Below are 21,669 nucleotides of genomic sequence, written 5' to 3'. Positions count from 1 at the left end.
AGCTTCGAGCTTTATTATCAAGCTGGGTGGGGTTGCATATACGTTTGGGCATCCCCCAATCATTCTACTAAAGCAGGGGTCGGGAACCTTTTTGGCCAAGAGAGCCATAAACGCCACATATTTTTGAATGTCATTTCCAAAGAGCCATACAATTATGTAGTGTCCCTTTCCCACACTGAGGCACGGAGACTTAACCTCTTTTAGGGTTTTTTATTCTGGTTAATGCAGACCCCTAACAAACGCCGTACAATTAATTCAGCAACTCCTTATTCTCTCCCGCCAAGATGAGAGCGCTTCTCCCAACTTTATATTCCCCCCTCCCGCTCCAGCCCTCCCATTTCCCTTATTCGGCCCATAGGTGAACCCCATTGGTCCAAACTACCTAACAAGCTGAGCGACAGAACTGAGAGCCAATCAGATCTCTGCTCGATGCGTTCAATGAACTCCAGAACTTATAACGCGGCCCAACAGCCAAGTTAAACTCAGTCCGCGACAATATGTCTAAAACTAAAAATACAAATGAATGTGTGTATTTGATGTAATTTCAACACTTTTATTTATTTATTTATTTTTTAACTTGTCCTGTCCAACAGCTAGGCAGGCAGATGAGAGCTGAGGGCCTCTTGTGTTGGACATATTTTACTTTAACAAGAGGGGTTATTCATCTTCAGACAAACCAAAGGTATGACTGAATAAACCCCTTTTGTAATTGAGGCCAAACTTTATTCATTTCAACCATGATTGAAAATCTTTGATGTTGGACCGGACGGAAAAGGAAAGAAGGGAAGAAGAGAGAGGGATGTCAGAGGGGGGGGGGGTGATAGTGAGAGGGGGGGTAAGACCATGAAGCAGCATGGAGCAGACAGGTTTACTGGTTGTTTATCATTACGGTACGGTTCAAATGCAGTACAAAAAGGGCGGGGCCTGTCCACACACACTCAAATGTTATCAACACACCTGCTAGCTGCAAAAAATGTTCACATGTCAACATGTACACAAAACAGATAGTGTTCACAAACGCATACCTATGCCTTTAAACCAACTAGTGTGAAATCTTTTTCAACACTTTTAAAGTACAATAAGTCTGTGGATTCTTTTTAATAACATTGTTATGCTGTTGCTAATAAATGATGAGTATTTCTCGTGGTAGTTTTGCTGATGGTCTGGTCTGGTTGATACGTGGTGAGTTTCTGCTTCATGCAGGCGTTGATACTTTAAACGGGATCTTAGGTCTGAATGTTCTGTAGATGTGAGACAGACTGCTCACATGCAGACATGGAGCCAAACACACACTCACACGCTGCAGTGAGTGACGGGCAGCGGGTTTACGTTTTTACCATCCCTGCGCGATTCACCTGCTGCCCCCCCCCCTCTTCCTCACACATCCCGTCCCCTCAACTGCGCGCTCTTCCTCAGAGACGGGAGCGCGCCGTTTTAGGCACGGCAATTCACAGGTTTCCGGGTGGTACCAACTCTATGAAGTAATAGATTATAGTAAACTGATAGTTTTCTCTCCAAGCACCGCTACTACTGCGCGCCTCTGGCATCGCATCGTGCCCGAGAAGGACTGGTCTAATGAAAAAAAAAAAAGTATTAAAGATTTGTCTGCGAGCCACATGTGACCATCAAAAGAGCCATATATGGCTCGCGAGCCATAGGTTCCCGACCCCTGTACTAAAGAGTTTGCTGCAAAAAGAAGTGTATTATTCTTAGTATTTTTTCTGCTTTTTGGGAGGTTTGAAGCAAAAGTGATGAACAGATCGATCTGTGGAAATCTCATTAAGACCCTCTCCATCATCTTTTGATCTATTGTAAAAGCGTTCTCAGTCATCTTTTGATTGATTGTCATTTTCAGGGAAAAATAAAAAAAAACCTGTGTTGTTTTCTAGGACATAGTTTCCACAGAGCGGCAGGAGTTCATTAAAAATTCCTCTGAGTTGAGAGCGTAACCGTTGGCATGGAGCAACCCCGTCCCCACTTCCTGTCACCCATCTGTTTGCACGCTCTTCCACAAGCTTACAGAACCTCAAACCTTCAACCTAGTATTAGCAGTGCACCAAAAATGACGAGCAGTATTGGATCTATCCAGCCGTACAGCTTTAGGCCAGATGTCAGCTCTGACGAGGAAAACAAAGACGCACTTGGATCTGTTTGTCTGTAGATCGATGCATCGGAGCATTGAACCGTGACCGCACAGCGTATTTTCTACATCACTGCTAAAAGCTTTTTCAAACATCTGCTCCTGATTCTCAACAATTTGAATGAAGAAATACTTAGCAGCGCAGTTTTAATCTTAATTTTCACCATCAAAAAAAAAAACTACAAGAACATGGTTAAAAACCAAATACATGATTTTCATTGGAGTGGGTCTTTAAGTTTTTAAAGGGAAATCCAGTCAAAATGATTTTTTTTTTGTCAGTCTGTAAACCAAAGTATGCTGATAAAGGTGAACTAACCTGAATGGTTTTCTCTGCAGGCGCTCGTGGAGTTGGGGTGCGTGGTAAAGAAAAGTTTGGTGAAAGAGCCCAAACCCTCACTGTTTAGCCGTTCTGCTCACCAGTCAAGAACAAACAGAGCAGGGGAAGTTGGGGAACCAGACGAGGTGTTTTATGAGCCCACCATCAGCTGCTGCCTGAGACTCAGTCAGGTGTTGCCCAACGAACGGCACTGGAACGACTGTTGTTGATCAGCAAGTTCACCGTTACAATTGTGTAGTTTTTCTTTCACTGGGAATATTTTTAAAAACTGTGTTATTGTGTTTCTGTTTGAAATAAAAAAAATAATTATTGCTGACTTGCATTAGTTTTTGCTCAAAAACAAACATTTAAAGTTGTAACATTGCTGATGTTTACTATTACTTTATTTCTGAGCAATATATTTTATTTACTTTTTGCTGCAAAAGTCACAAAAATTGAGTTTTTATGTTTTAGAACAAGATCAATGAAAAATGTATAAATCAAAATAGAAAGCAAATAGGAGTGAATTTTTGTTTACTGTGTGTTGGGGTGAGCTCAGAGAGTACAAAAGGTTAAACCCTTGATGCCTGAATTTATTTTCCAGCTATTTCCAGCTTCCGCAATAATCACTAAGGTTTTTGCTTTAGGTAGAGTAGCTACAGTAAACATCATATTAAATGTTTTAATATGGCAAAAGTTGAATTCCATAATTATTCTCAGGAGAAACAAAGAGCTTAAATGCATTTCCCCCCCACTATAATTCTGGCCAGCAGAGGGAAAATCCCTACTAGGAGCCAAAGAGGAAAAGTTGATTTTGGATTTAGTGTCGCCTACATGCTTCCTCTCCAGTTCTAATTCCAAACTTTGCATCAAAACCAAAGATCTTTTTGACAAAGCTCTATAGTGGTCTATCTGATATTTTGAATGTTGTTTGTCAAAGAGCAAGAAAAAAACACTGGTTGGCTGTAAAAAGGCCGCATAGAATTCAAATCTGAGAACAATTCCAGGAATCTGGGAAACCAGGGGGCTCAGGACGGAAATAACAGCCATCTGGCACAATCTGACTCCATTATGAACCTGTCTTTCCTCAACCTGAGCTTTCAAATTGATGTACCCTGATGAAGCTTTTGCATGGTTCTCCCTCTGCTGCAAACATGTGATTATGATTATAGATGTCCTTGGTGTTTTCTTAAGGACATTAAGCATTTCTTAACCTTTTGCACGTAATGCATCATGTGTGTACGTCCTGTGCCTTTTGTGAACACTCTGGTGTGATCTTCCAGTTTTGGTGTGTTGTGTTTGTCAGTTTTTCATCAATTCCTCTTTTGTTTTTTTTCCATTCTTCAATGCTAAAATTACAAGGAGCAACCTCCACACCCAAACCTGACCTGGAAACAAACAAAAAAGGACTTTCAAGTTTTCCAAAGACCATTCCAACTAACGTGCCTGTCAGGGGGGCAGAGGGGATGTGAGGAATGAAAACAGGATGCTCTGTGTTTTAGGCTGTTATGTGGGGCCAACCATTGTTCAACTGACAATTAAATGAAAGAGGCAAAGGCTTCCATTTCAGATCAACGCAGACTTTCTGTTGGAGGTTTGTTTTTGCTCTAAAAGACAAAGAAAATGCCTTTTTGTTTTTCTCTGTTTGTTGTGAGTTTGCAGTGCATCTGCTTTGTTTCTAGCTGTGGTGAGTAATGCTCCCTTCCTTTGGATCTGCAATGCTTCGTCTGGTAGCTATTGATGCTATTTGATTTGAGAGGATCAAGCAGCTTTTGTTGTTTTATTTTTCTGGTATTGAGCTAAAACAGAACCACAGCATCATAAATTATGGACAAAATGATCGGAACTGACAGCACTCGACTACTATCTTTCCCTCCCTCTATAGATTATACCTGTCCCGATAAGCCGGTGTTCACTCCGTCCTCACTGGTGGTGAAGTATGGAGATCCAGCCTTTGCCACGTGTGTAGCATGCCAGTCTGACTGTGATGAAAGTCTCGCTAATTTGGAAGCCTCTGGATATAAAGAAAAAAATGGAAGCACATTAAAGTGGAAAGTTAGCAGCTTGACTGAATGGAAGAGTGATCCCATCTGCTATTATATTGATCACAATGGAACTCAGTGTTGTAGCACACTGAAGGTCACTCTGTACCGTAAGTACAATCTTTGAAAATGTCTCAATTTGAACTCTGATGGTGTTTGCTGAACATTTATTTGTGATTTCCTGGTTTCTCAGAAATGCCAACAAACGTGTCCATCTCTGTTTTAAACCATTCTGGGCCAATGCTTGAGAAGAGTCAGTACAACCTTGTGTGTGAAGTAGGGGATGTGGCTCCTGCTGAGAACCTGACTGTGACCTTCTACAGAGGACAGACAGAACTAGGCAAAGCACAGTACTCCAGAACAACTTCAAGGAAACCAGAGAATGGCTCCTTCAGTCTCAGCCTTAACGCCACCAAAGAAGATGATGGAGCCCAGTTCTCATGTGGAGCCAAGCTGGAACTAGGACCTGAAGGACCACAGCGCCCCTTAGTGGTCAGGTCACAGAGTCTCACTGCAACAGTCCACTGTAAGTCAAAGGAAAATCCATTATCAAGTGTTGTAAAATCCACTTCTATTAATTATTTTAAATCTAATATTTTAATTATTCTATGTTAGTAAACAGAATTTTTCAGAAAAAATGCAGTTTAAAAAAGTGATTAAAAAAAAACCTGACAGTTAAAGTTCAGGAACTGCTTTACAATTCATGTCGTTCACCTTTAGTCTTATCCTGTCTGGTGTCGCCACAGGTGGTTAGGCATGGAGTTTTACTGACTGCCCTTCCTTACACATGACCGTGTATCCTGTGTCAGGAAGGGCAACTCTGTATTTTTGACACCACAAAAGTACATGTTTGTAATAGTCTAGAGGGCTTTTTTAACCTTACAATTCACAAAAGGAGTTGTGTAAGAGGTAATGACTCAGTGCCTGTAGTAAAAAAGGAAAACCCAAATCCTGAACTTTGTGACTGCCTGTCATTTCAGCACTTTTTGCACAAATATTTTTGGACTTTTTTTTAAGAGGACGCTTAAAGACTCTTTAAGATCTGACTCACATGTCATGTTCCTCCCTTACATCTGTTAGAGGATGACTCTGCATTGACTTCCTGCTCCGGCTATTTCCTTTCTATTATTATCTAGAATCGCGGCATGCACCTGTTCAGCCAGTTATTTAAGGTTTCTGCTATTGATGCTTCAGTTACTCATCCTTCTGACCTGCTTCATGTCCCTGGGAGACCCGGACCAATATGCTTCTGTGCTTCACTTCCAACCTTTGGTGACCTTATGTATAATCAGAAGTCAAAGAATCTGTTGCAACTACGCTGTAGCTAAAACCTGCAAGGTTCCCCACCATCTATTCCCAAACATCCATGGTCTCATGCCTCCATAGATGGTCCTGGTGTCCTATCTCACAGGACAATTTGGTTATTCTGACAGTCGTAGACCACTTTTCTAAAATGGTGCACTTTATCCCTCATTCCTAATTGCCACCTGTCAAAGAGACTGCAGAGGTCATGTGGCAATGCTTGTTCAGGCTCATGGATTAGAGATATTGTTTCAGATCAAGGTCTCTAATCCATCCCAAACTTCTGGTCTTAATTCTGTTGTCTTCTTTGCATTTCCTTCAGTCTCTTCTCAGGGTTTCCCCCTCAGACCAATGGCCAGGCAGAGACAATCTCAGTATTTGGAGGCAAGTCTTAAAACCCATCTGCCTGGTTCCGAAACGTTATTTGGGTGGAGTAGGCCAACTAGGACTGTGAGAAGTGGGTCCCAGAGGAGTCATTGTAGGCCCCTTCCAGTTTAATCTAGGATCCAGCTTTCATTTTGGAGTTTAAGTGTTATCATCCAAATCAGCCCAGTGGACCACTTGGTGCCGGTGCTTGAAAGTATGGGAGGTTGTCCTGTTCCTTAGCACCTGTAAGAGGATGATCATGTATGAACTTCCTGTGTCAGCTGTTTTCCATCTAATAATCATCTAGGATCATGCCGTGCACCCATTTAGCCAGGTTTTTAAGTTTTCTGCTCCTTCTGTTTCTCTGCCAGATCCTAGTTGTTGATCACCTGTTCCAGAGGTTTTTTATGTTCTGGTTAAGTCGTGTTGTCTCGCCAGTATCCCAACCTCTGCCTGTCCATCATTTTGTGCCCTTCTGACATCCTGACTTATGCGTGTCCTGACTGCCTGGCCCCGACTCGCTTCACTTATCAAAGCTCTTCCGGACTACAATCCTAAAGGAAGTGGTGCCTGTAGAGAATCTTCCTGACTGCATTTCTCTTCTGTTCTGTTGTCGTGGATCTCTACAGAAGCATCACATTTTCTTTTATAAATCCTCCTTTTTTATTTAGATACATTCCATGTTGTGAAATTTGATGAGATAGTTGCACATTTTCCCCCGATAACTTTTAGTAAGTCTCAATTCTTAAATGTGATATCATGAAAGTGGCATTTTTTAACAGCAGTTGAGTGCTCTGTTTTGACAATATCAAACTCCCCCCCCCCCCCTTTTTTTGATAGTATAACTTTATTTCCTTCTCTGTGAATTCCCAACCAGATGGTCCTGACCTGCAGGCAACAGTTAATCCAGATCAGATCACAGTCAAGGAAAAAGGAACTCTCCGTCTGAACTGCTCGGCTGTGGGAAACCCCAACCCCTCATACATCTGGACTCTTCCATTCAGGGGCCCTCACTTTAATGACGGAGTTCTAACCATTGAAACTGCAAGTTCTCAGCATGAAGGGCAGTACAATTGCACTGTCAGCAACAGTGTCAAGACAGTCAGTGTGCTTTTTAACGTGAAAGTCCAAAGTAAGTAAATGACTCACCACAAAAACACAAAACTACCGGTAATCAACCAAAAATGGCTGCTCCATGTTTCATTCATGGAAATGTCTTTGAACCGTCTGCCTCCACAGGTTTGGAGGCCACCTCCTCTGCGGCCCCTCAAGCAGACTCAAGCTTCACAACAGCTAGAAGCACTGTGACGACTCCTTCTGGACCAACAAGTGATGTCACACCACAGTTCAGTTTACAGGTTCATCAAATCATTCTGTGTTCTGTGATTTTTGTCTCTTTACAGGCTTCAGCTTATAGTTTGTAAACTGCTAACCCACAGGAGTGGATTTACCACTAGCCAGAATGCCTGTTGCCCCCAACACTTTGGGGCCCCTGAGCTGAGCACTTAACACATACGGTATATGTATGTATAAAATAATGTCCACGCCTATTACTATTTAAAGTCCCACTCCAATCATCTTTTGACCTATGGTAAAAGTGTTCCCAGTGGTCCTTTTATGTTGTTTTTAGTCAAAATAGAAAAAAAACTCTGTTGTTTTCTAGTTTCTGCAGAGCAGCATTAGTTAATTAGAAATTCTGAGTTGTAGATGGGACCATTGGGGCAGATTAACCCTGCCCACATTTTCCATCATCCCTTTTGCATCCCTTTGGATTTTTGACACTGATGCTATCTAAAAGTGGCTAATGAAGAAGGTCTTGGATTTAAAAAATGATTAATACAACCACTGCTGAGGGCCCCGTGTAATTGTTCGCCTGGGGCCCCCAAACTACCAAGTCTGCCACTGCTAACACATGTGTAATGGAGGATTAAGTACTTAACCTTATGTTGATGCCTAACCACTGGAAGGGATCCTCCCTGACACCTGTGTGCTACGGTAAAACTCTGCTGACATGGGTAAACTTTTAGAAGAAACATAGTGTTTTGGTTTTGGGATTATTAGTGAGTCATAAACTTTGAAATGATTCCTTCAAGAAAGATAAGTTCTGGCAAAATGTGAACAAAATAACCTTCTTTCTTCCTACTTGATGTCTTAACTGTTCCACCTGGTCTTGCACTGCTGACATGCAACTTTCAGTTCATAAAAGTTGATGACTTCATTTGAAGAAAAAAGCAGAAACCACGTTGTAAACTTTGTTTTTTGCTGCTCAAATGTTAAACCTTTTTTTTCCCTTTTCTTAAAGTTTACAGAAAGATTGTCTTGAAACTTTATTCTAGTAACTCCATCCGAAGCTTCTCATAAATATCCGACATTTTAAATGCAAAAGAAGGAGAGACTGATACTGATGAGATCCCATTCGTCCCTGGCTCATCAGCTGTAGCAAAGGAAGCAGCTTTTTGAGTTTTAAAAAAGGGGGGGGAGGCATTTAAAATAAAACTTTTGTGCATTTATGAATGAGCTTTAATGCTGGAATTTTTAAAAGAGAATTTAGAAGAAAAAAATGCAGATTTAGGAAAAGGATTTCAAATGTAAAAAGGCTTTCATCATATTCACTCTGAATATAAACTTTGACTTATTCTGCACGTTCATCCTGCTTGCTTGTGTTTGTGGTATCTTTGGCTGAAACCTTAGACCAGTGTTTTTCAACCAGTGTGCCGCGTCACACTAGTGTGCCGTGGAAGATGGTCAAGTGTGCCGTGGAAAATTGCCCTCATTAATTGATCTAAAAACATTTCCCATCTCCAGGAAATCAGCTCTTTGTTCATCCTTACAGGCCCTGATAAAACACAAAGAAATTAGGAATATGAAAGATCATAAAATACTTTTTCTTTGTGTTTATTTGATTCTATTAAAGACATTTTGATAAGAATGACGGTACTGCGATTTAGCCGCAGCTTAATCTGTTTTAGGAAAAGTCCTGCCCCTTTAACTGTCTCCGCCAATCATTCTTGGATTCTTAATCACATGTCTTCAGTCTAACCAATCAGAAGTGGCTAAAGTCTTGACTTCCTTGTTCTGAATTCTGCTCATAAAGTCTCTCAGTTCCAACAAAAATACCAGCTAAAGCTCGTCTTTAGCGGTGTAGCTTTCCACAGAATCCGGTGTCAGACCGTGGAACAAGTGAACAAAACGATGAAGCTCAGAGACGCTCGTCTTTCTGCTTTCGCCGGATTATTGAACTACATCTCCCGTGATGCATTGGGTTAAAAGTGACAGCGTGAGCGTCTCGGCGCACAACGAGTCTCTCCTCTTAACGTCTTGAAACCACAACGAACACAAATCAAACAGTTTTTAAATCTTCTAACGTAACTTTTATTACATCTTTTAGAAAAAAAAACAGCTGCAACTTCCAGCTTTTTCTGCCACAATTATCAAAAAAATGCACATGAGATTTTGGAGGGGCTGTACATCAATACAGACTGAGTTTCTCCTTTTTTTTTTTGAATGCTGGTGTGCCGCGGGATTTTTGTCAATGTTAAAGTGTGCTGTGGCTCAAAAAAGGTTGAAAAACACTGCCTTAGACCTATCATGGTTTCTTATGAGGAAAATGTACGGCTCATTCTGAAACATTCTACAGCTAGTAAGGACAGCTATGCATTTTTATTGGGCTTTGCTTTGTCATATTTTTTTGTTTTTTTCTGTTGCTGCGTTTTTTAAAGATAATTTGGTCTACGTTTATCTATCTCTTGAAAATAAAAAGAACAATAAATATGGCTGTCATGTCTTCATTTTTTACGTATTTGGAAATCCCTTGTTTTCAGGGTGGTCGCAAATATTTTTATGGCGATGTCTTTTAAAACCATTTTATTTTCAGTATCAAAAATCTTTTGGTGTTGAATTCCTAGATAAATTTGTTTCCTTGATGTGTGAAATTGTCACAGCTCAAATGTATTTGAGTTATTTTTCCAAAAATGATTAAATTACTGATACCTTGTCTTCTGGATCAAATGTTTATTACAAAAAAAAAAAAAAAACCTAAGGCAAAAAGATGGCAAACAGAAAAATGATCATCATAAACATCCTCCATTCAACCATTTTGTGAACCTGCAGAACCTCTTTCGTGGTCAAGGAGCTGCTGGAGCCTATCCCTGCTACCGTTGGGCTAAGGTGGGGTAAACCCGGGAAAAATCAGCAGTCTGTTGCCACACAATCACACACACTCATATTCCCATTGATTCCTTGGGATCATTCAGAATCGTGCAGTTTTCACTGTGGATTTGTTGGGATGTGGGAAGAAGTGGAGTGTCAGGAGAAAACCCACACATGAACCAGGGACTTATTTCTATTTACTAACCACTACACCACTTTGTAGCCCAACTATGTCCAGTCTTACAATTTTATTGCAGTTTTACTTTTGTAAAATTGACAGAATCCTTAAGTTTGTAACACTGATTACATTTAAAGACATTTGCCATTTTACTGAAAAAGTAAAGATCACACCAAGGTCAAGCTGTTTGCTCCTTCAAAAACTGAAGGTTTACATTTTCTCCTAACAAATAGATTGGATGGATTATGATTTTTTTTCAATGAGTTCATTCTCTGAAAACCAAAATCTTTTTCTGCTGTAAAGAATCACACCATTGCAAATTACCAGTAATGTGTTGACATTTAAATGCTGTCAAACTGAACAGGAAATATGCACTTCCACCTCTCACTTCTGCTTAACCCAAAACTGACTCATAGCTGATCCATGATTTCCATTCTGTCTCCTCACACGGCACTCAAAGAGTGTAATGGATGCAATGTCGTGTCCTGTATGTGTCAGAGCAAATATGTGTATTTCTGATTATGCAACTTAAATGGCATCATTTAGGACACACACACATAGCTGATACCTATATATTAGGGATCTAAAGATTTGTTATAACAGCAATTTGATTCATATATTTTGTGGTTGCTGATACAATTGATAATATTGTTTAATTTTTTTAATAATTCGATTTGATCTGATTCACTGACCTTAAATCTTTACAGGACATCTTTAGCCAAAGGTTCAACCAGTGTGACTCAGAGATAAATACCTGGTACTGAAAAGTGCAGGTGACGTGTTCTTATGTATTTGTTGTATTCTAATGATGTGTTGATCATTTTTTTGCTCCCATGTTTTTGGTCTGTTGTGATGGACTTGGTCGTTTTTATTTTATAGTAAAATAAACCAACCATGTCTCAATTCAAATGGTATTTTCCCAGATCCATTCAATTATTGATTTATCTCATTTTGAAATGATTTTTTTTAATAGTACAGGTAGATTTAACACAATTTGACTGGTTGGATCATAGGAATATAAATGAATTCATCAAATGTATACATACTGTATATTACTTAAAGTATTGGCTCATCTGCCTTGACTCATATATGAAGTGAAGTGCTATCCCATTCCTAACTCATAGAGTTTAATATGATGTCAGTCCAACTTCTCTAGCTATTACAGCTTCAACTTCTCTGGGACGGCTGTCTAAAAGCTTGAGGAGTGTGTTTACAGGAATTTTTTAACCATTACTTCAAAAGTGCATTGAGGTCACACACTGATGTTGGTGGAGAAGGCCTGGCTTTCAGTCTCAGCTCTAATTCATCCCAAAGGTGTTCTGTTGGATTCAGGTCAGGACTCTGTGCAGGTCAGTCAAGTTTATCCACACCAGACTCTGTCATCCATGCTGGAAGAGGAAGAATCTGCTCCAAACTGTTCCTTCAAGGTTGGGAGAATTGAATTCTACAAAATGTTTTGATATCCTGAAGCATTCGGAGTTCCTTTCACTGGAACTAAAGGACCAAGCCCAAGTCCAGAAATACAACCCCACACCATAATTCCTCCTCCACCAAATTTCATACTCGACACAATGCAGTCTGAAATGTGCAGTGCTCCTGCCAACCTCCAAACCAAGACTCGTCCATCAGATTGCCAGATGTAAAAGCGTGAGTCATCACTCCAGAGAAGGCATCTCCACTGCTCTAAAGTCCAGTGGTGGCGTGCTTTACACCACTGCATCCGACGCTTTGCGTTGCACTTGGTGATGTGTGGCTTGGATGCAGCTGCTCGGTGATGGAGACCCATTCCATGAAACTCTCTGAGTGCTGTACTTGGGCTAACGTGAAGGTCACATGAAGAGAGAAAGGTCCTCCATTGAGTACATCAATGGGGGACCTTTCTGTGTGGAGTTTGCATGTTTTCCACGTGGCTACGTGGGTTTTCTCTGGGGTCTCCGGCTTCCTCCCACTGTCCCAAAATATGCTTCATAGGTTAACTGGTTAATCTAAATTGTCGGTAGGTGTGAATGTGAGAGTGCGTGTGTTTGTGATTGTGGACACTCTACCCTGTGACAGACTGGCAACCTGTCCAGGGTGTCCCCTGCCTTTGCCCACAAGTGGCCAGGATAGGCTCCAGCAGCCCCATGACCCCAAAAGGGACAAAACGGAAGAAGATGAATATCTACATGAAACATGGATATTTCGTTTGTCTTCTTTAGTTATTTTTCCTTGTTTTGTTTTGTTTTGTTTTTATTGCTTTAAATAAACCAATTGCAAAAACAATCAAGTGAATTACCTCTGATAGTCATTAAAAGAAGATGAATTGCACAGCTGTGTTGCATCATCAGAACACTATTTTCAATGTGTCATAAAAAAATCAAACTAAGTTAAAATGATTTTTTTTGTTTATTGTGTCACTACTGTGTTTAGAAAGTTTAAAATAACCTCTAACTGTACAGAGAAAAAAAGCATTTAAGAAACTTTCATAACACAGGGAAAGTACAATATTAGAAACATTGGACAAAGTCCCACACATTTCACAAACTTTAAACATTGCAAAGGTACTTTAATGGTTAGCAGATATTTGTCTTAATCATCTCATCAGGCAAACATGTTTACCTGAAACTTTGGTAAGCCTCCACCCAAAAATAGATAAATAAAACACATTGTTTTGAAAAAGTCAGCGATGTCTCAGTTTAAAAGAAATACATTAAAAGCAGCAAAGACGGACAAAGACTTCTAGTTTTAGAAGTAGCTGTTGAAACAACTTCAGAAACAGAAGTTTCTCAAGCTAGAAACTGGCTGTTCAGATGTGGATGATAAACTGTTGTGAGGACTGAATTTGTGTGGTTTTCTTCATGTACTGTTTTCCTTGTCAGTCTCACCGGGTTCAGGCTGATAATCCACAGCTGGATTCATGTAGTTCATCACCTTCAGTCCTTTTAAGTGTCTGGTTTCCAGGTCGTCTGTTCTGTTCTGACACTCTTTTGGTGCGCTGTTGGATTTGTTATGTTTCAAATCAGTTTATTTATTGAATGTTTCAGTTTCTGCCACCATAGCAAGCCTCCTGCATGTTGGATCCTTCATCTCCAGTTCCTGACAACTGTTTACTGCCTCCTTTTGCTACAGGATAAAGAGAACGGAATGAGGAACCAGTGATTGTCAGAATGTGTGGTTTGCAAGCTCTCCTTGCTCTCCAGTTGCAGATAACTTTAAATTTCCCACATTTGAACAGGGTTTATTTCATTAAAAGGCCAGAGTTTGACCATCAGCTTAGTTTTTGACCTAGAGATGAATGTGACTGTTAGAAAACTGAAGCAAGTACATATGTTCGTCACTCACTGAAAGCTACACTTCCATTACACATGTGCATAGATGAGGACTTTTTTAAGCAGTGATAACATCAGCTGGAGCCTTTTTCTGTGGAGTATACACCCGCTTCCTTCCACAGTTCAGAGGCGTGCATCTGGCGATTGTCATTTCCCCAAGGGGAGGGGATTTCAAAATGAGCACAATTTGCTAACAATTTCCGCTCTTCCTCTTACACTACTATTGCTGGGATGGGCTCAGAAGACCCACCATCACCAAAAGTCCACCCCCTCATTTTGAATGAGGCTGAATAGACAGAAAGTTTAAAGTCCTACTCTGATCATCTTTAGATCTATTGTAAAATCATCCTCAGTGGTCTTTTTATATTGAATATGCCGTTTTCAGCCAAAATAAGAATTAGAGAAAGTATGCCCCCACTTCCCGTCACCCAACTGTTTACCCTCTCTGCTGCTGTCTTACAGCCTCTCAGACCCCCATCCTAACATTACCAGTGCAAAGCAAATGACAAGCAATATCAAAGCTATCCAGCCGTACAGTCTTAAGTCAGATGCCAGCTCAGACGAAGAAAACAAAGACGTACATGGATCTAGTCGTCTACAAGTGGATGTATCAGAATGGAGCAGAGCAGGGAGCTTGTGGCCCTCTTTTCTTTGTCACAGCTATAAGCTTTTTCAAACTCTATTTTTTTTCTTCTGCTCCTTATTCAGCACAACTGAATAACAAAGTACTCAGAAATACAATTTAAAGCTCAATTTTCTTCACTGTATATATGTCCCCTATTAACAGAAAAATGCCACAAGAACATGATAAAAATATTAAGGACACAATTTTCATTGGAGTGAGTCTTTAGGTTAGTTGGAGGGATGTAAAGCTTCACTCCCACTGAGAAGCAGGCATTCCAGTTAGGTGCCTCATTCACCCTTTATCCTCATACTGAACATTGCTGGAATTCCTAATTCGGATAGGGAACTGTCAAGCTGAAGTTGAAGTTTACTGCGATAGCAAAAGTGGGAGTTAAGCAACTTAAAGGGATAAATACTGAAGACCATAGAAAGCTCATTTTGAAAAAGGAAGTTGGTGTGTTTCTACACATCCTGTGGCTGCAATTTGTGGTGTCTCTATGGAAAGAAAGAATTCTGAGGAGCTGAACTTTCACTTTTTAGATTAGATAGATTTATTTTTGGGATATTGATTTTACTTTCATTATGCTTAGGTAACTTTTTCATCAGGCTTTTTATGAAAAGTCTTTTTGTGCATATATTTGGCATCTGACTCAAAGCTGTATGGTTGGAAAGCTCCAATGTTGCTCGCCATTTTATTTGCACCGGTAAAACTGCTGACTGAGAAGTTCATGCTGGTTCTTGTCATTGTCCTCATAGAGGGACTTCCCCACAAAGCCCCTCTTCCGAATTCCTTTTAGAGAATGAAGGATTTTACTTTCACAAAAGCTTTTTATACAGATTTGATTTTTATACAGCTTTTAATAAATGCTTTTTAATTACTTTTTATTTGTATCAAAAATGCGCTATATGTTTACATGTTTGTTTTTTTTCCCTATAAGTCCATTGTCTGATCCCTAAAGCTGCATGCAGAGAGGTAGGGAGGGTCTCAGTGGTGTTGGCAGGGATGCTTGGGGTGGGTCTAGAGCTGGCCTCTGGTGTCAAGTAACCTTAAAGTGTGAGTATCCAAGGAACGCCCCTGCATGAGTGTTACACGAGATTTAGGGGGAGTGAAGTCACTCCATGTTGTGAGGAATGCAGAGAAACGGTCTCCAAGGCTTTATAAGGACCATGTTCCTCTCCAAATAAAATAGCTCAATTAGACTTTTTGGATTGTGCTTCTTCCTCGACTAAAAAAGAACTTGGGTAAGACATTTTAGGACGGGGAATCACGTCTCAACAAGACAGATGTTCCTTTTTTTTCTTCAGAGAGAGAACATCCTGCTGGGAAATCCCAGCGCTGCCTGAGTCTACGAGGAGGAGGGATAGTTATTTTAATATAAGGAGTTTCAGTTTCAGTTTGTAGACCCTCTCTGACCGCTCCTGGTTGTAAAGATTTTACGTAAACCTTGTTTTGAATTTAAAAAAAAGACATTATGAGTGCCTCTTCAGTGTTTTTGACAGTTCCTCTGCTGGTTTCTCTGATGGTTTCTCTGCTGGTCTTCGAGGTGAACAGCTGCGGTAAGTGTCCAGAATCAAGCTTTGTATCTTAAATCCATTTTCTTTTCTTCCTTGTGAAAAACTGATGTGGACATGTAAAGCTAAGCAGTCATTGTTTATTTATGTCCATGGATGTTTGGTGGTTAAACCCCAAGAACCGCGACGAGCAGGAAAACATTTCTTCTTCCTGTATGAAGCCATGTGGAAAGCAAAATACAACCAGTATCCATTAAATAGGTAAAAAATATGTTTGCTTTTAATTAAATATGTGTAGAAACAAACAGGTAAACAAAAAGAACAAATCCATTCACATTTTGGTTGTATAAAGTTTACTGGAACATTGGACTGGAATGATGGACTGATTTGGAGTGATGATGATGGTTTTTTGATGCCATCGCGTGTTGGTCACTGTGATGCACTTGGTCGTTTGTGACGTTACGGTTAAATAAAACAGTGTCTCAATCCAAAGGGTATTTTCCAATGTCGATTAAAATTCAATATTGCATCGATTTGTTACATTTTGAAACAATTCTATATGTTAGAGGTTAATTGGATTAACAATTTGCCTCACACAGATCAATCTGGTTAGATCAAGGGAACTTAAATTGATCGATTAATTTGATTAATCATTACACCCACACTGTAATGGTTGAACTATGCTGATTTAAATTTTCCTTTATTGTTGCAGTTTTGACAAGGGGATTGGGAAATAAAATGTAAAAATCCTATAGTTTCAAATAAGAAATCAAAATCTTAAGTAAAAAAACTACTTGAGACTATTAAATGTAAAAGGTTTTTTTTGGTAGCTGATATATTAATGTTTTTTCATTGTCATTTCAGAAAAGGAAATATTTTGTGAAGGAGATCATTTTCAAATGTTTTAAACTTGAAGGGGTTAATAAATGATGAGGGTCAGTTTGATGATGATGCGAGCAGTTTGTTTTGCTAAAAGCCTCAGGCAAGCAGAGCTATTTTTTATTATCTTAATAATTTTAGTCCATCCAAATCAATGGCCTTTAATGGTTTTCAGACTTTAGAAAGATCAATATTATGCCTCTATGTTTATTTAGTCACTGCAGTGCTAAAAACAGCAACAATCAGAAAACATTTTAAAAATTGTGCTTTTTCCTGAAATTGATGGTTGGTAATGTTGATAACCAGGAGGTAATGAGATTACTTTAGTACTGTTATTAAAACATAAAAATTTTAATTAATAATAATAATGGATTGGATTTATCTGCGCTTTTCAAGACACTCAAAGCGCTTACATTGTATCCATTATTCATTCACTCCTCATTCATACTTGGTGATGGTAAGCTACGGTTGTAGCCACAGCTGTCCTGGGGCAGACTGACAGAGGTGTGGCTGCCATTTTGCACCTATGGCCCCTCTGACCATCACCAGGAGCATTCATGCACATTCACACACCAGTGGAGCCACACTGGAGGCAAGGAGGGTGAAGTGTCTTGCCCAAGGACACAACGACATTTTGGCTGGTGGGAGCGGGGATCGAACCGCCTACCCTTCGGTCATTGGACGACCCGCTCAACCACCTGAGCCACTGTCACCCATAGCTAATAGTTAACATAATTGAGAAACAATACTTATTTTCTAAAAAACATAAAAAAATAAAAATTTGTTCAAGTTTTTTTTATGTTTAAAGATGGAATTATGTGACTATAGAACTATTTGTACGTTTCCTATATAGATACTGTACAATTTTTTCATAGATTGTTTCATTGTATTTAGAAAAAATCAATTGGTGGCAGTTACAGTCGGCATAAAAAATGTTTATTTTTTTCTCCCTCTACAGATAATACCTGTCCCGATAAGCCGGTGTTCACTCCGTCCTCACTGGTGGTGAAGTATGGAGATCCAGCCTTTGCCACGTGTGTACCATGTCAGTCTGGCTGTGATGAAAGTCTCGCTAATTTGGAAGCCTCTGGATATAAAGAAAAAAATGGAAGCACATTAAAGTGGAAAGTTAGCAGCTTGACTGAATGGAAGAGTGATCCCATCTGCTATTATATTGATCACAATGGAACTCAGTGTTGTAGCACACTGAAGGTCACTCTGTACCGTAAGTACAATCTTTGAAAATGTCTCAATTTGAACTCTGATGGTGTTTGCTGTACATTTATTTGTGATTTCCTGGTTTCTCAGAAATGCCAACAAACGTGTCCATCTCTGTTTTAAACCATTCTGGGCCAATGCTTGAGAAGAGTCAGTACAACCTTGTGTGTGAAGTAGGGGATGTGGCTCCTGCTGAGAACCTGACTGTGACCTTCTACAGAGGACAGACAGAACTAGGCCAAGAACAGTTCTCCGGAACAACTTCAAGGAAACCAGAGAATGGCTCCTTCAGTCTCAGCCTTAACGCCACCAAAGAAGATGATGGAGCCCAGTTCTCATGTGGAGCCAAGCTGGAACTAGGACCTGAAGGACCACAGCGCCCCTTAGTGGTCAGGTCACAGAGTCTCACTGCAACAGTCCACTGTAAGTCTCATGGGAAAACCATACAATGTAAACAAACCATGCTCAATTGGGGTTGTGTTTTGATAAACAAGACAATGCCATGGACAGTTTTCCCATTAAGCTTTAAATCTCAAAAAAGGTTCTCAAAAAATATTAGTACTTGCTATCGTAAAATTACAAATACAACTAAACAAAAACATTTTGAATATTGCATAAAAACAAAAAGCAAAAACATAAGAAGGAATTAGTCTGGTAAATTTTACTGTCAGGAAATCAGTCTTCACAATGGGCTTAATCCAGCGTGGGTCTTTAAAATTGACTGTATGTTGGAACTGGACTTAGTGACACCCCCCCCCCTTTTGTTTTCCAAACAAAAAGTAAACCGCTGGTCCCAAAAAGCCAAAATAGACTTCTATAGAGTGCTATAGAGAAATAGTAAACAGTTTTTGTGCATTCATTTCAAATTTGAGTCAGGTAGCTAACAGCAGCCTATATTCATCTTAATGTATACACAGCAAATAAAATGAAATACTTTTATGAAAAATTTACCCAAGTATTGCGGCCATTGTCTTATTCAGAGTGAACCAAAGAGCTTTTTCCCTGCCAGCGACAAATTTTCATTTGAAGTTTTGTATTTTGCTTCTATTATTATTTGAGCATGAGGAAATCTTCTTTATTATAATCCAAGTATACCCTAAATATGAAAAATGAACGGAGAATTATTGCAGCATTGAGGTCATGATGCAAAGTGTAGTCACGTCCAACTTTTGTGTCCATCATCTTTATCTTTAACCAGACGGCCCTGAGCTGCAGAATGAAGTGAATCAGATCAGCATCTATGAAGGAGAAACTCTACAGCTGAACTGCTCGTCAGCGGGGAACCCGCCCCCCTCATATACCTGGATTCTTCCATTCAATGACTCTTCCCCGGCCAGCAGTGTTCTCACCTTTAAATCTGCCAATTTTAAGCATGAAGGCCAGTACAACTGCACTGTCAGCAACAGTTTGATGGCAGTCAGTGTGATTTTTGAGGTGGACGTCCAAGGTGAGTTTAAAAGCAGCTGCTGGTCCCAAAAAGGGGTTCCTTGGGCATTTGGTATGTCTGATATTCTGTTCTTTGTTGTTGCAGTTAACTTCCTCCCGTACATCATAGCTGCAGCAGTTGTGCTTGCTGCTGTGGTTTTGACTATAGTTGCTGCAAAAATTTACTGTTGCTACAAACACAAGTACATGAGAGATTACAACCTGAAGGATGTCTTCCGTCTGCGCCGTCATCCCTCTCAAGGGCCCTATTAGAGTGAGAGTCTACAAAACTGAGAAGGATGGACAATGTGATGCTGGCCAAAGACGAAAAGCTGATGACTGTTTGTCTGGATTAATTATTTTTTCATGCAGTACAACAGCAATCATGAGTGTATATACACTGATATATACATATATATAGCTGTTTTAAGACAGCGGTCTTGCTCTTTGCACTGCATCAATTTAGATTTTTTAGTCACTTTGTTTTTTCATTTTAGCAGCCACAAAGTTTTGTGTGTTCATTTTAGTATCTCCAACCAGTCAATTAAGCCTATAGACTAAGACGTAAAAAAAAAAATAATAATATATATATATATATATAATATATTATATATATATAATTATATATATATATATATATATATATATATATATATATATATATATATATATATATATATATATATATATATATATATATATATATATAAAAAAACGCCCCTCTCACCCTCCGCGGGTGGTTTCTCCTCCAAGCTCGGGTCCTCTACCAGAGGCCTGGGAGCTTGAGGGTCCTGCGCAGTATCTTAGCTGTTCCTAGCACTGCGCTTTTCTGAACTGAGAGGTCTGAGGTCTTTCCAGGTATCTGTTGTAGCCACTCCTCCAGCTTGGGGGTTACTGCCCTGAGTGCTCCAATTACCACAGGCACCACTGTCACCTTCACTTTCCAGGCTTTCTCCAGTTCTTCTCTGAGTCCCTGGTATTTCTCCAGTTTCTCATGTTCCTTCTTCCTGATGTTTCCATCGCTTGGCACTGCCACATCCACCACAACGGCTTTCCTCTGTTCTTTATCCACCACTACAATGTCTGGTTGGTTTGCCATTACCATCCTATCAGTCTGGATCTGGAAGTCCCACAGGATCTTTGCCCTCTCATTCTCTACCACCTTCGGAGGTGTTTCCCATTTTGACCTTGGGGTTTCCAGTCCATATTGTGCACACATGTTCCTGTATATTATTCCAGCCACTTGATTGTGGCGCTCCATGTATGACCTGAAAGACAAGATCATGTCTACAATGATATATATATATATATATATATATATATATATATATATATATATATATATATATATGTAAATACATGTAAGTGTCACCTTATGTCAGGTTTTATAACAATACAGAAATGTTATGTTATTTTGATAAAACTTCTGATCTCTGAACCTTTTTAGGAACATGTCCAAGGTGCAGTTAAAATCAAGAGGGGAGGGGCCGGAGTGGTTGGCGGATGCGCTAAGTAGCCCCACCCTCAAGTTACATCTTAGATTGATCCCCTACCTGTACGTGAGGAAGGAGGGGCAGTTCAGGGACAGCTTTTAGAGTGACCTCCAGCGTTTGAAACCGAAAAAAATTATTTATTGAATGAGCCTATTTTTTCTCTATTTGTTTTCGTGGAATTGTGTATTTGCAATGACGGCTGCACCACATGATTGTGTAGAAAACAGACCCACTTGGTGTAACTGTACTTTTATGATAATTTGTACCAAACACTGGTCACTTAAACTTACACTACTAACAATGCAGGTTATCAGTACCTGAATCAAAACATTGTTCTGATAAAAAAAAGTAATCAACAAGAATGGAGAATGTCACTTCCCTTAGACTTTAATGTGATTTTTTTTTATCAATAAATGTGTTAAATTTGTCTGTGTTTCAAGTTTTGAACCTGACAAAAAGGGTTAACTTCATTGTTTTTGTTGTTGTTGTATTGTAACAATTTAGTGTAATTTTTTGCTCTCATGCACCTTTGAAGTTTAAAAGAAAGTGTCTTCAAAAGCTACTGTCTGTTTTATGTTAAAAAAATACAATACAAATAAATGTTTGTGTATATGAAAAAAAAAGAAAGCAGGAGAAGGTAAAAATATATTTTTACAAAGCGTTTGGTTTCAATTTAATCACAACACTTTTTTTTGAACTTTTTGCTTAAACCACTTT

At 39.5% G+C, this 21,669-nt stretch overlaps 2 protein-coding genes across 9 annotated transcripts in view; both read left to right on the top strand.

Annotated features, from left to right (window-relative positions):
* gtf3c1 (general transcription factor IIIC subunit 1) overlaps nucleotides 1-2,793 on the top strand; it is a 28,624-nt gene extending 25,831 nt beyond the window's left edge. For all 6 annotated transcript variants that reach the window (XM_078950609.1, XM_078950606.1, XM_023958627.2 and 3 more), the window contains exon 40: nucleotides 2,477-2,793. In XM_078950609.1, the coding sequence (XP_078806735.1) occupies nucleotides 2,477-2,686 (210 nt within the window). In that variant the 3' untranslated portion in view covers nucleotides 2,687-2,793. The remainder of the gene's footprint in view (nucleotides 1-2,476) is intronic.
* A 1,146-nt stretch (nucleotides 2,794-3,939) lies between these two features.
* On the top strand, nucleotides 3,940-20,046 carry LOC111947916 (vascular cell adhesion protein 1-like). Of its 3 annotated transcripts, none has more exons than XM_078950650.1 (5): nucleotides 3,940-4,143; nucleotides 4,342-4,608; nucleotides 4,692-5,024; nucleotides 7,044-7,298; nucleotides 7,406-9,935. In XM_078950650.1, exons 1-5 carry the CDS (start codon nucleotides 4,080-4,082, stop codon nucleotides 7,588-7,590), a joined length of 1,104 nt encoding a protein of 367 aa, XP_078806776.1. In that variant the 5' UTR covers nucleotides 3,940-4,079; the 3' UTR covers nucleotides 7,591-9,935. The 3 variants fall into 3 exon arrangements, with proteins under 3 accessions (XP_078806776.1, XP_078806783.1, XP_078806781.1); XM_078950657.1 differs by lacking the exons at nucleotides 4,342-4,608; nucleotides 4,692-5,024; nucleotides 7,044-7,298; nucleotides 7,406-9,935 and adding exons at nucleotides 17,775-18,041; nucleotides 18,125-18,457; nucleotides 19,233-19,481; nucleotides 19,566-20,042 and having other exon boundaries at nucleotides 3,954-4,143; XM_078950655.1 differs by lacking the exons at nucleotides 3,940-4,143; nucleotides 4,342-4,608; nucleotides 4,692-5,024; nucleotides 7,044-7,298; nucleotides 7,406-9,935 and adding exons at nucleotides 15,513-15,982; nucleotides 17,775-18,041; nucleotides 18,125-18,457; nucleotides 19,233-19,481; nucleotides 19,566-20,046.
* Nucleotides 20,047-21,669: the final 1,623 nt, after the last annotated feature.

This window comes from Oryzias latipes, chromosome 1 (assembly GCF_053564925.1).
Source record: "Oryzias latipes strain Hd-rR chromosome 1, Olatipes_Hd-rR_3.1".
Classification (NCBI taxonomy): domain Eukaryota; kingdom Metazoa; phylum Chordata; class Actinopteri; order Beloniformes; family Adrianichthyidae; genus Oryzias; species Oryzias latipes.
This window is presented reverse-complemented; position numbering and strand designations above follow the sequence as displayed.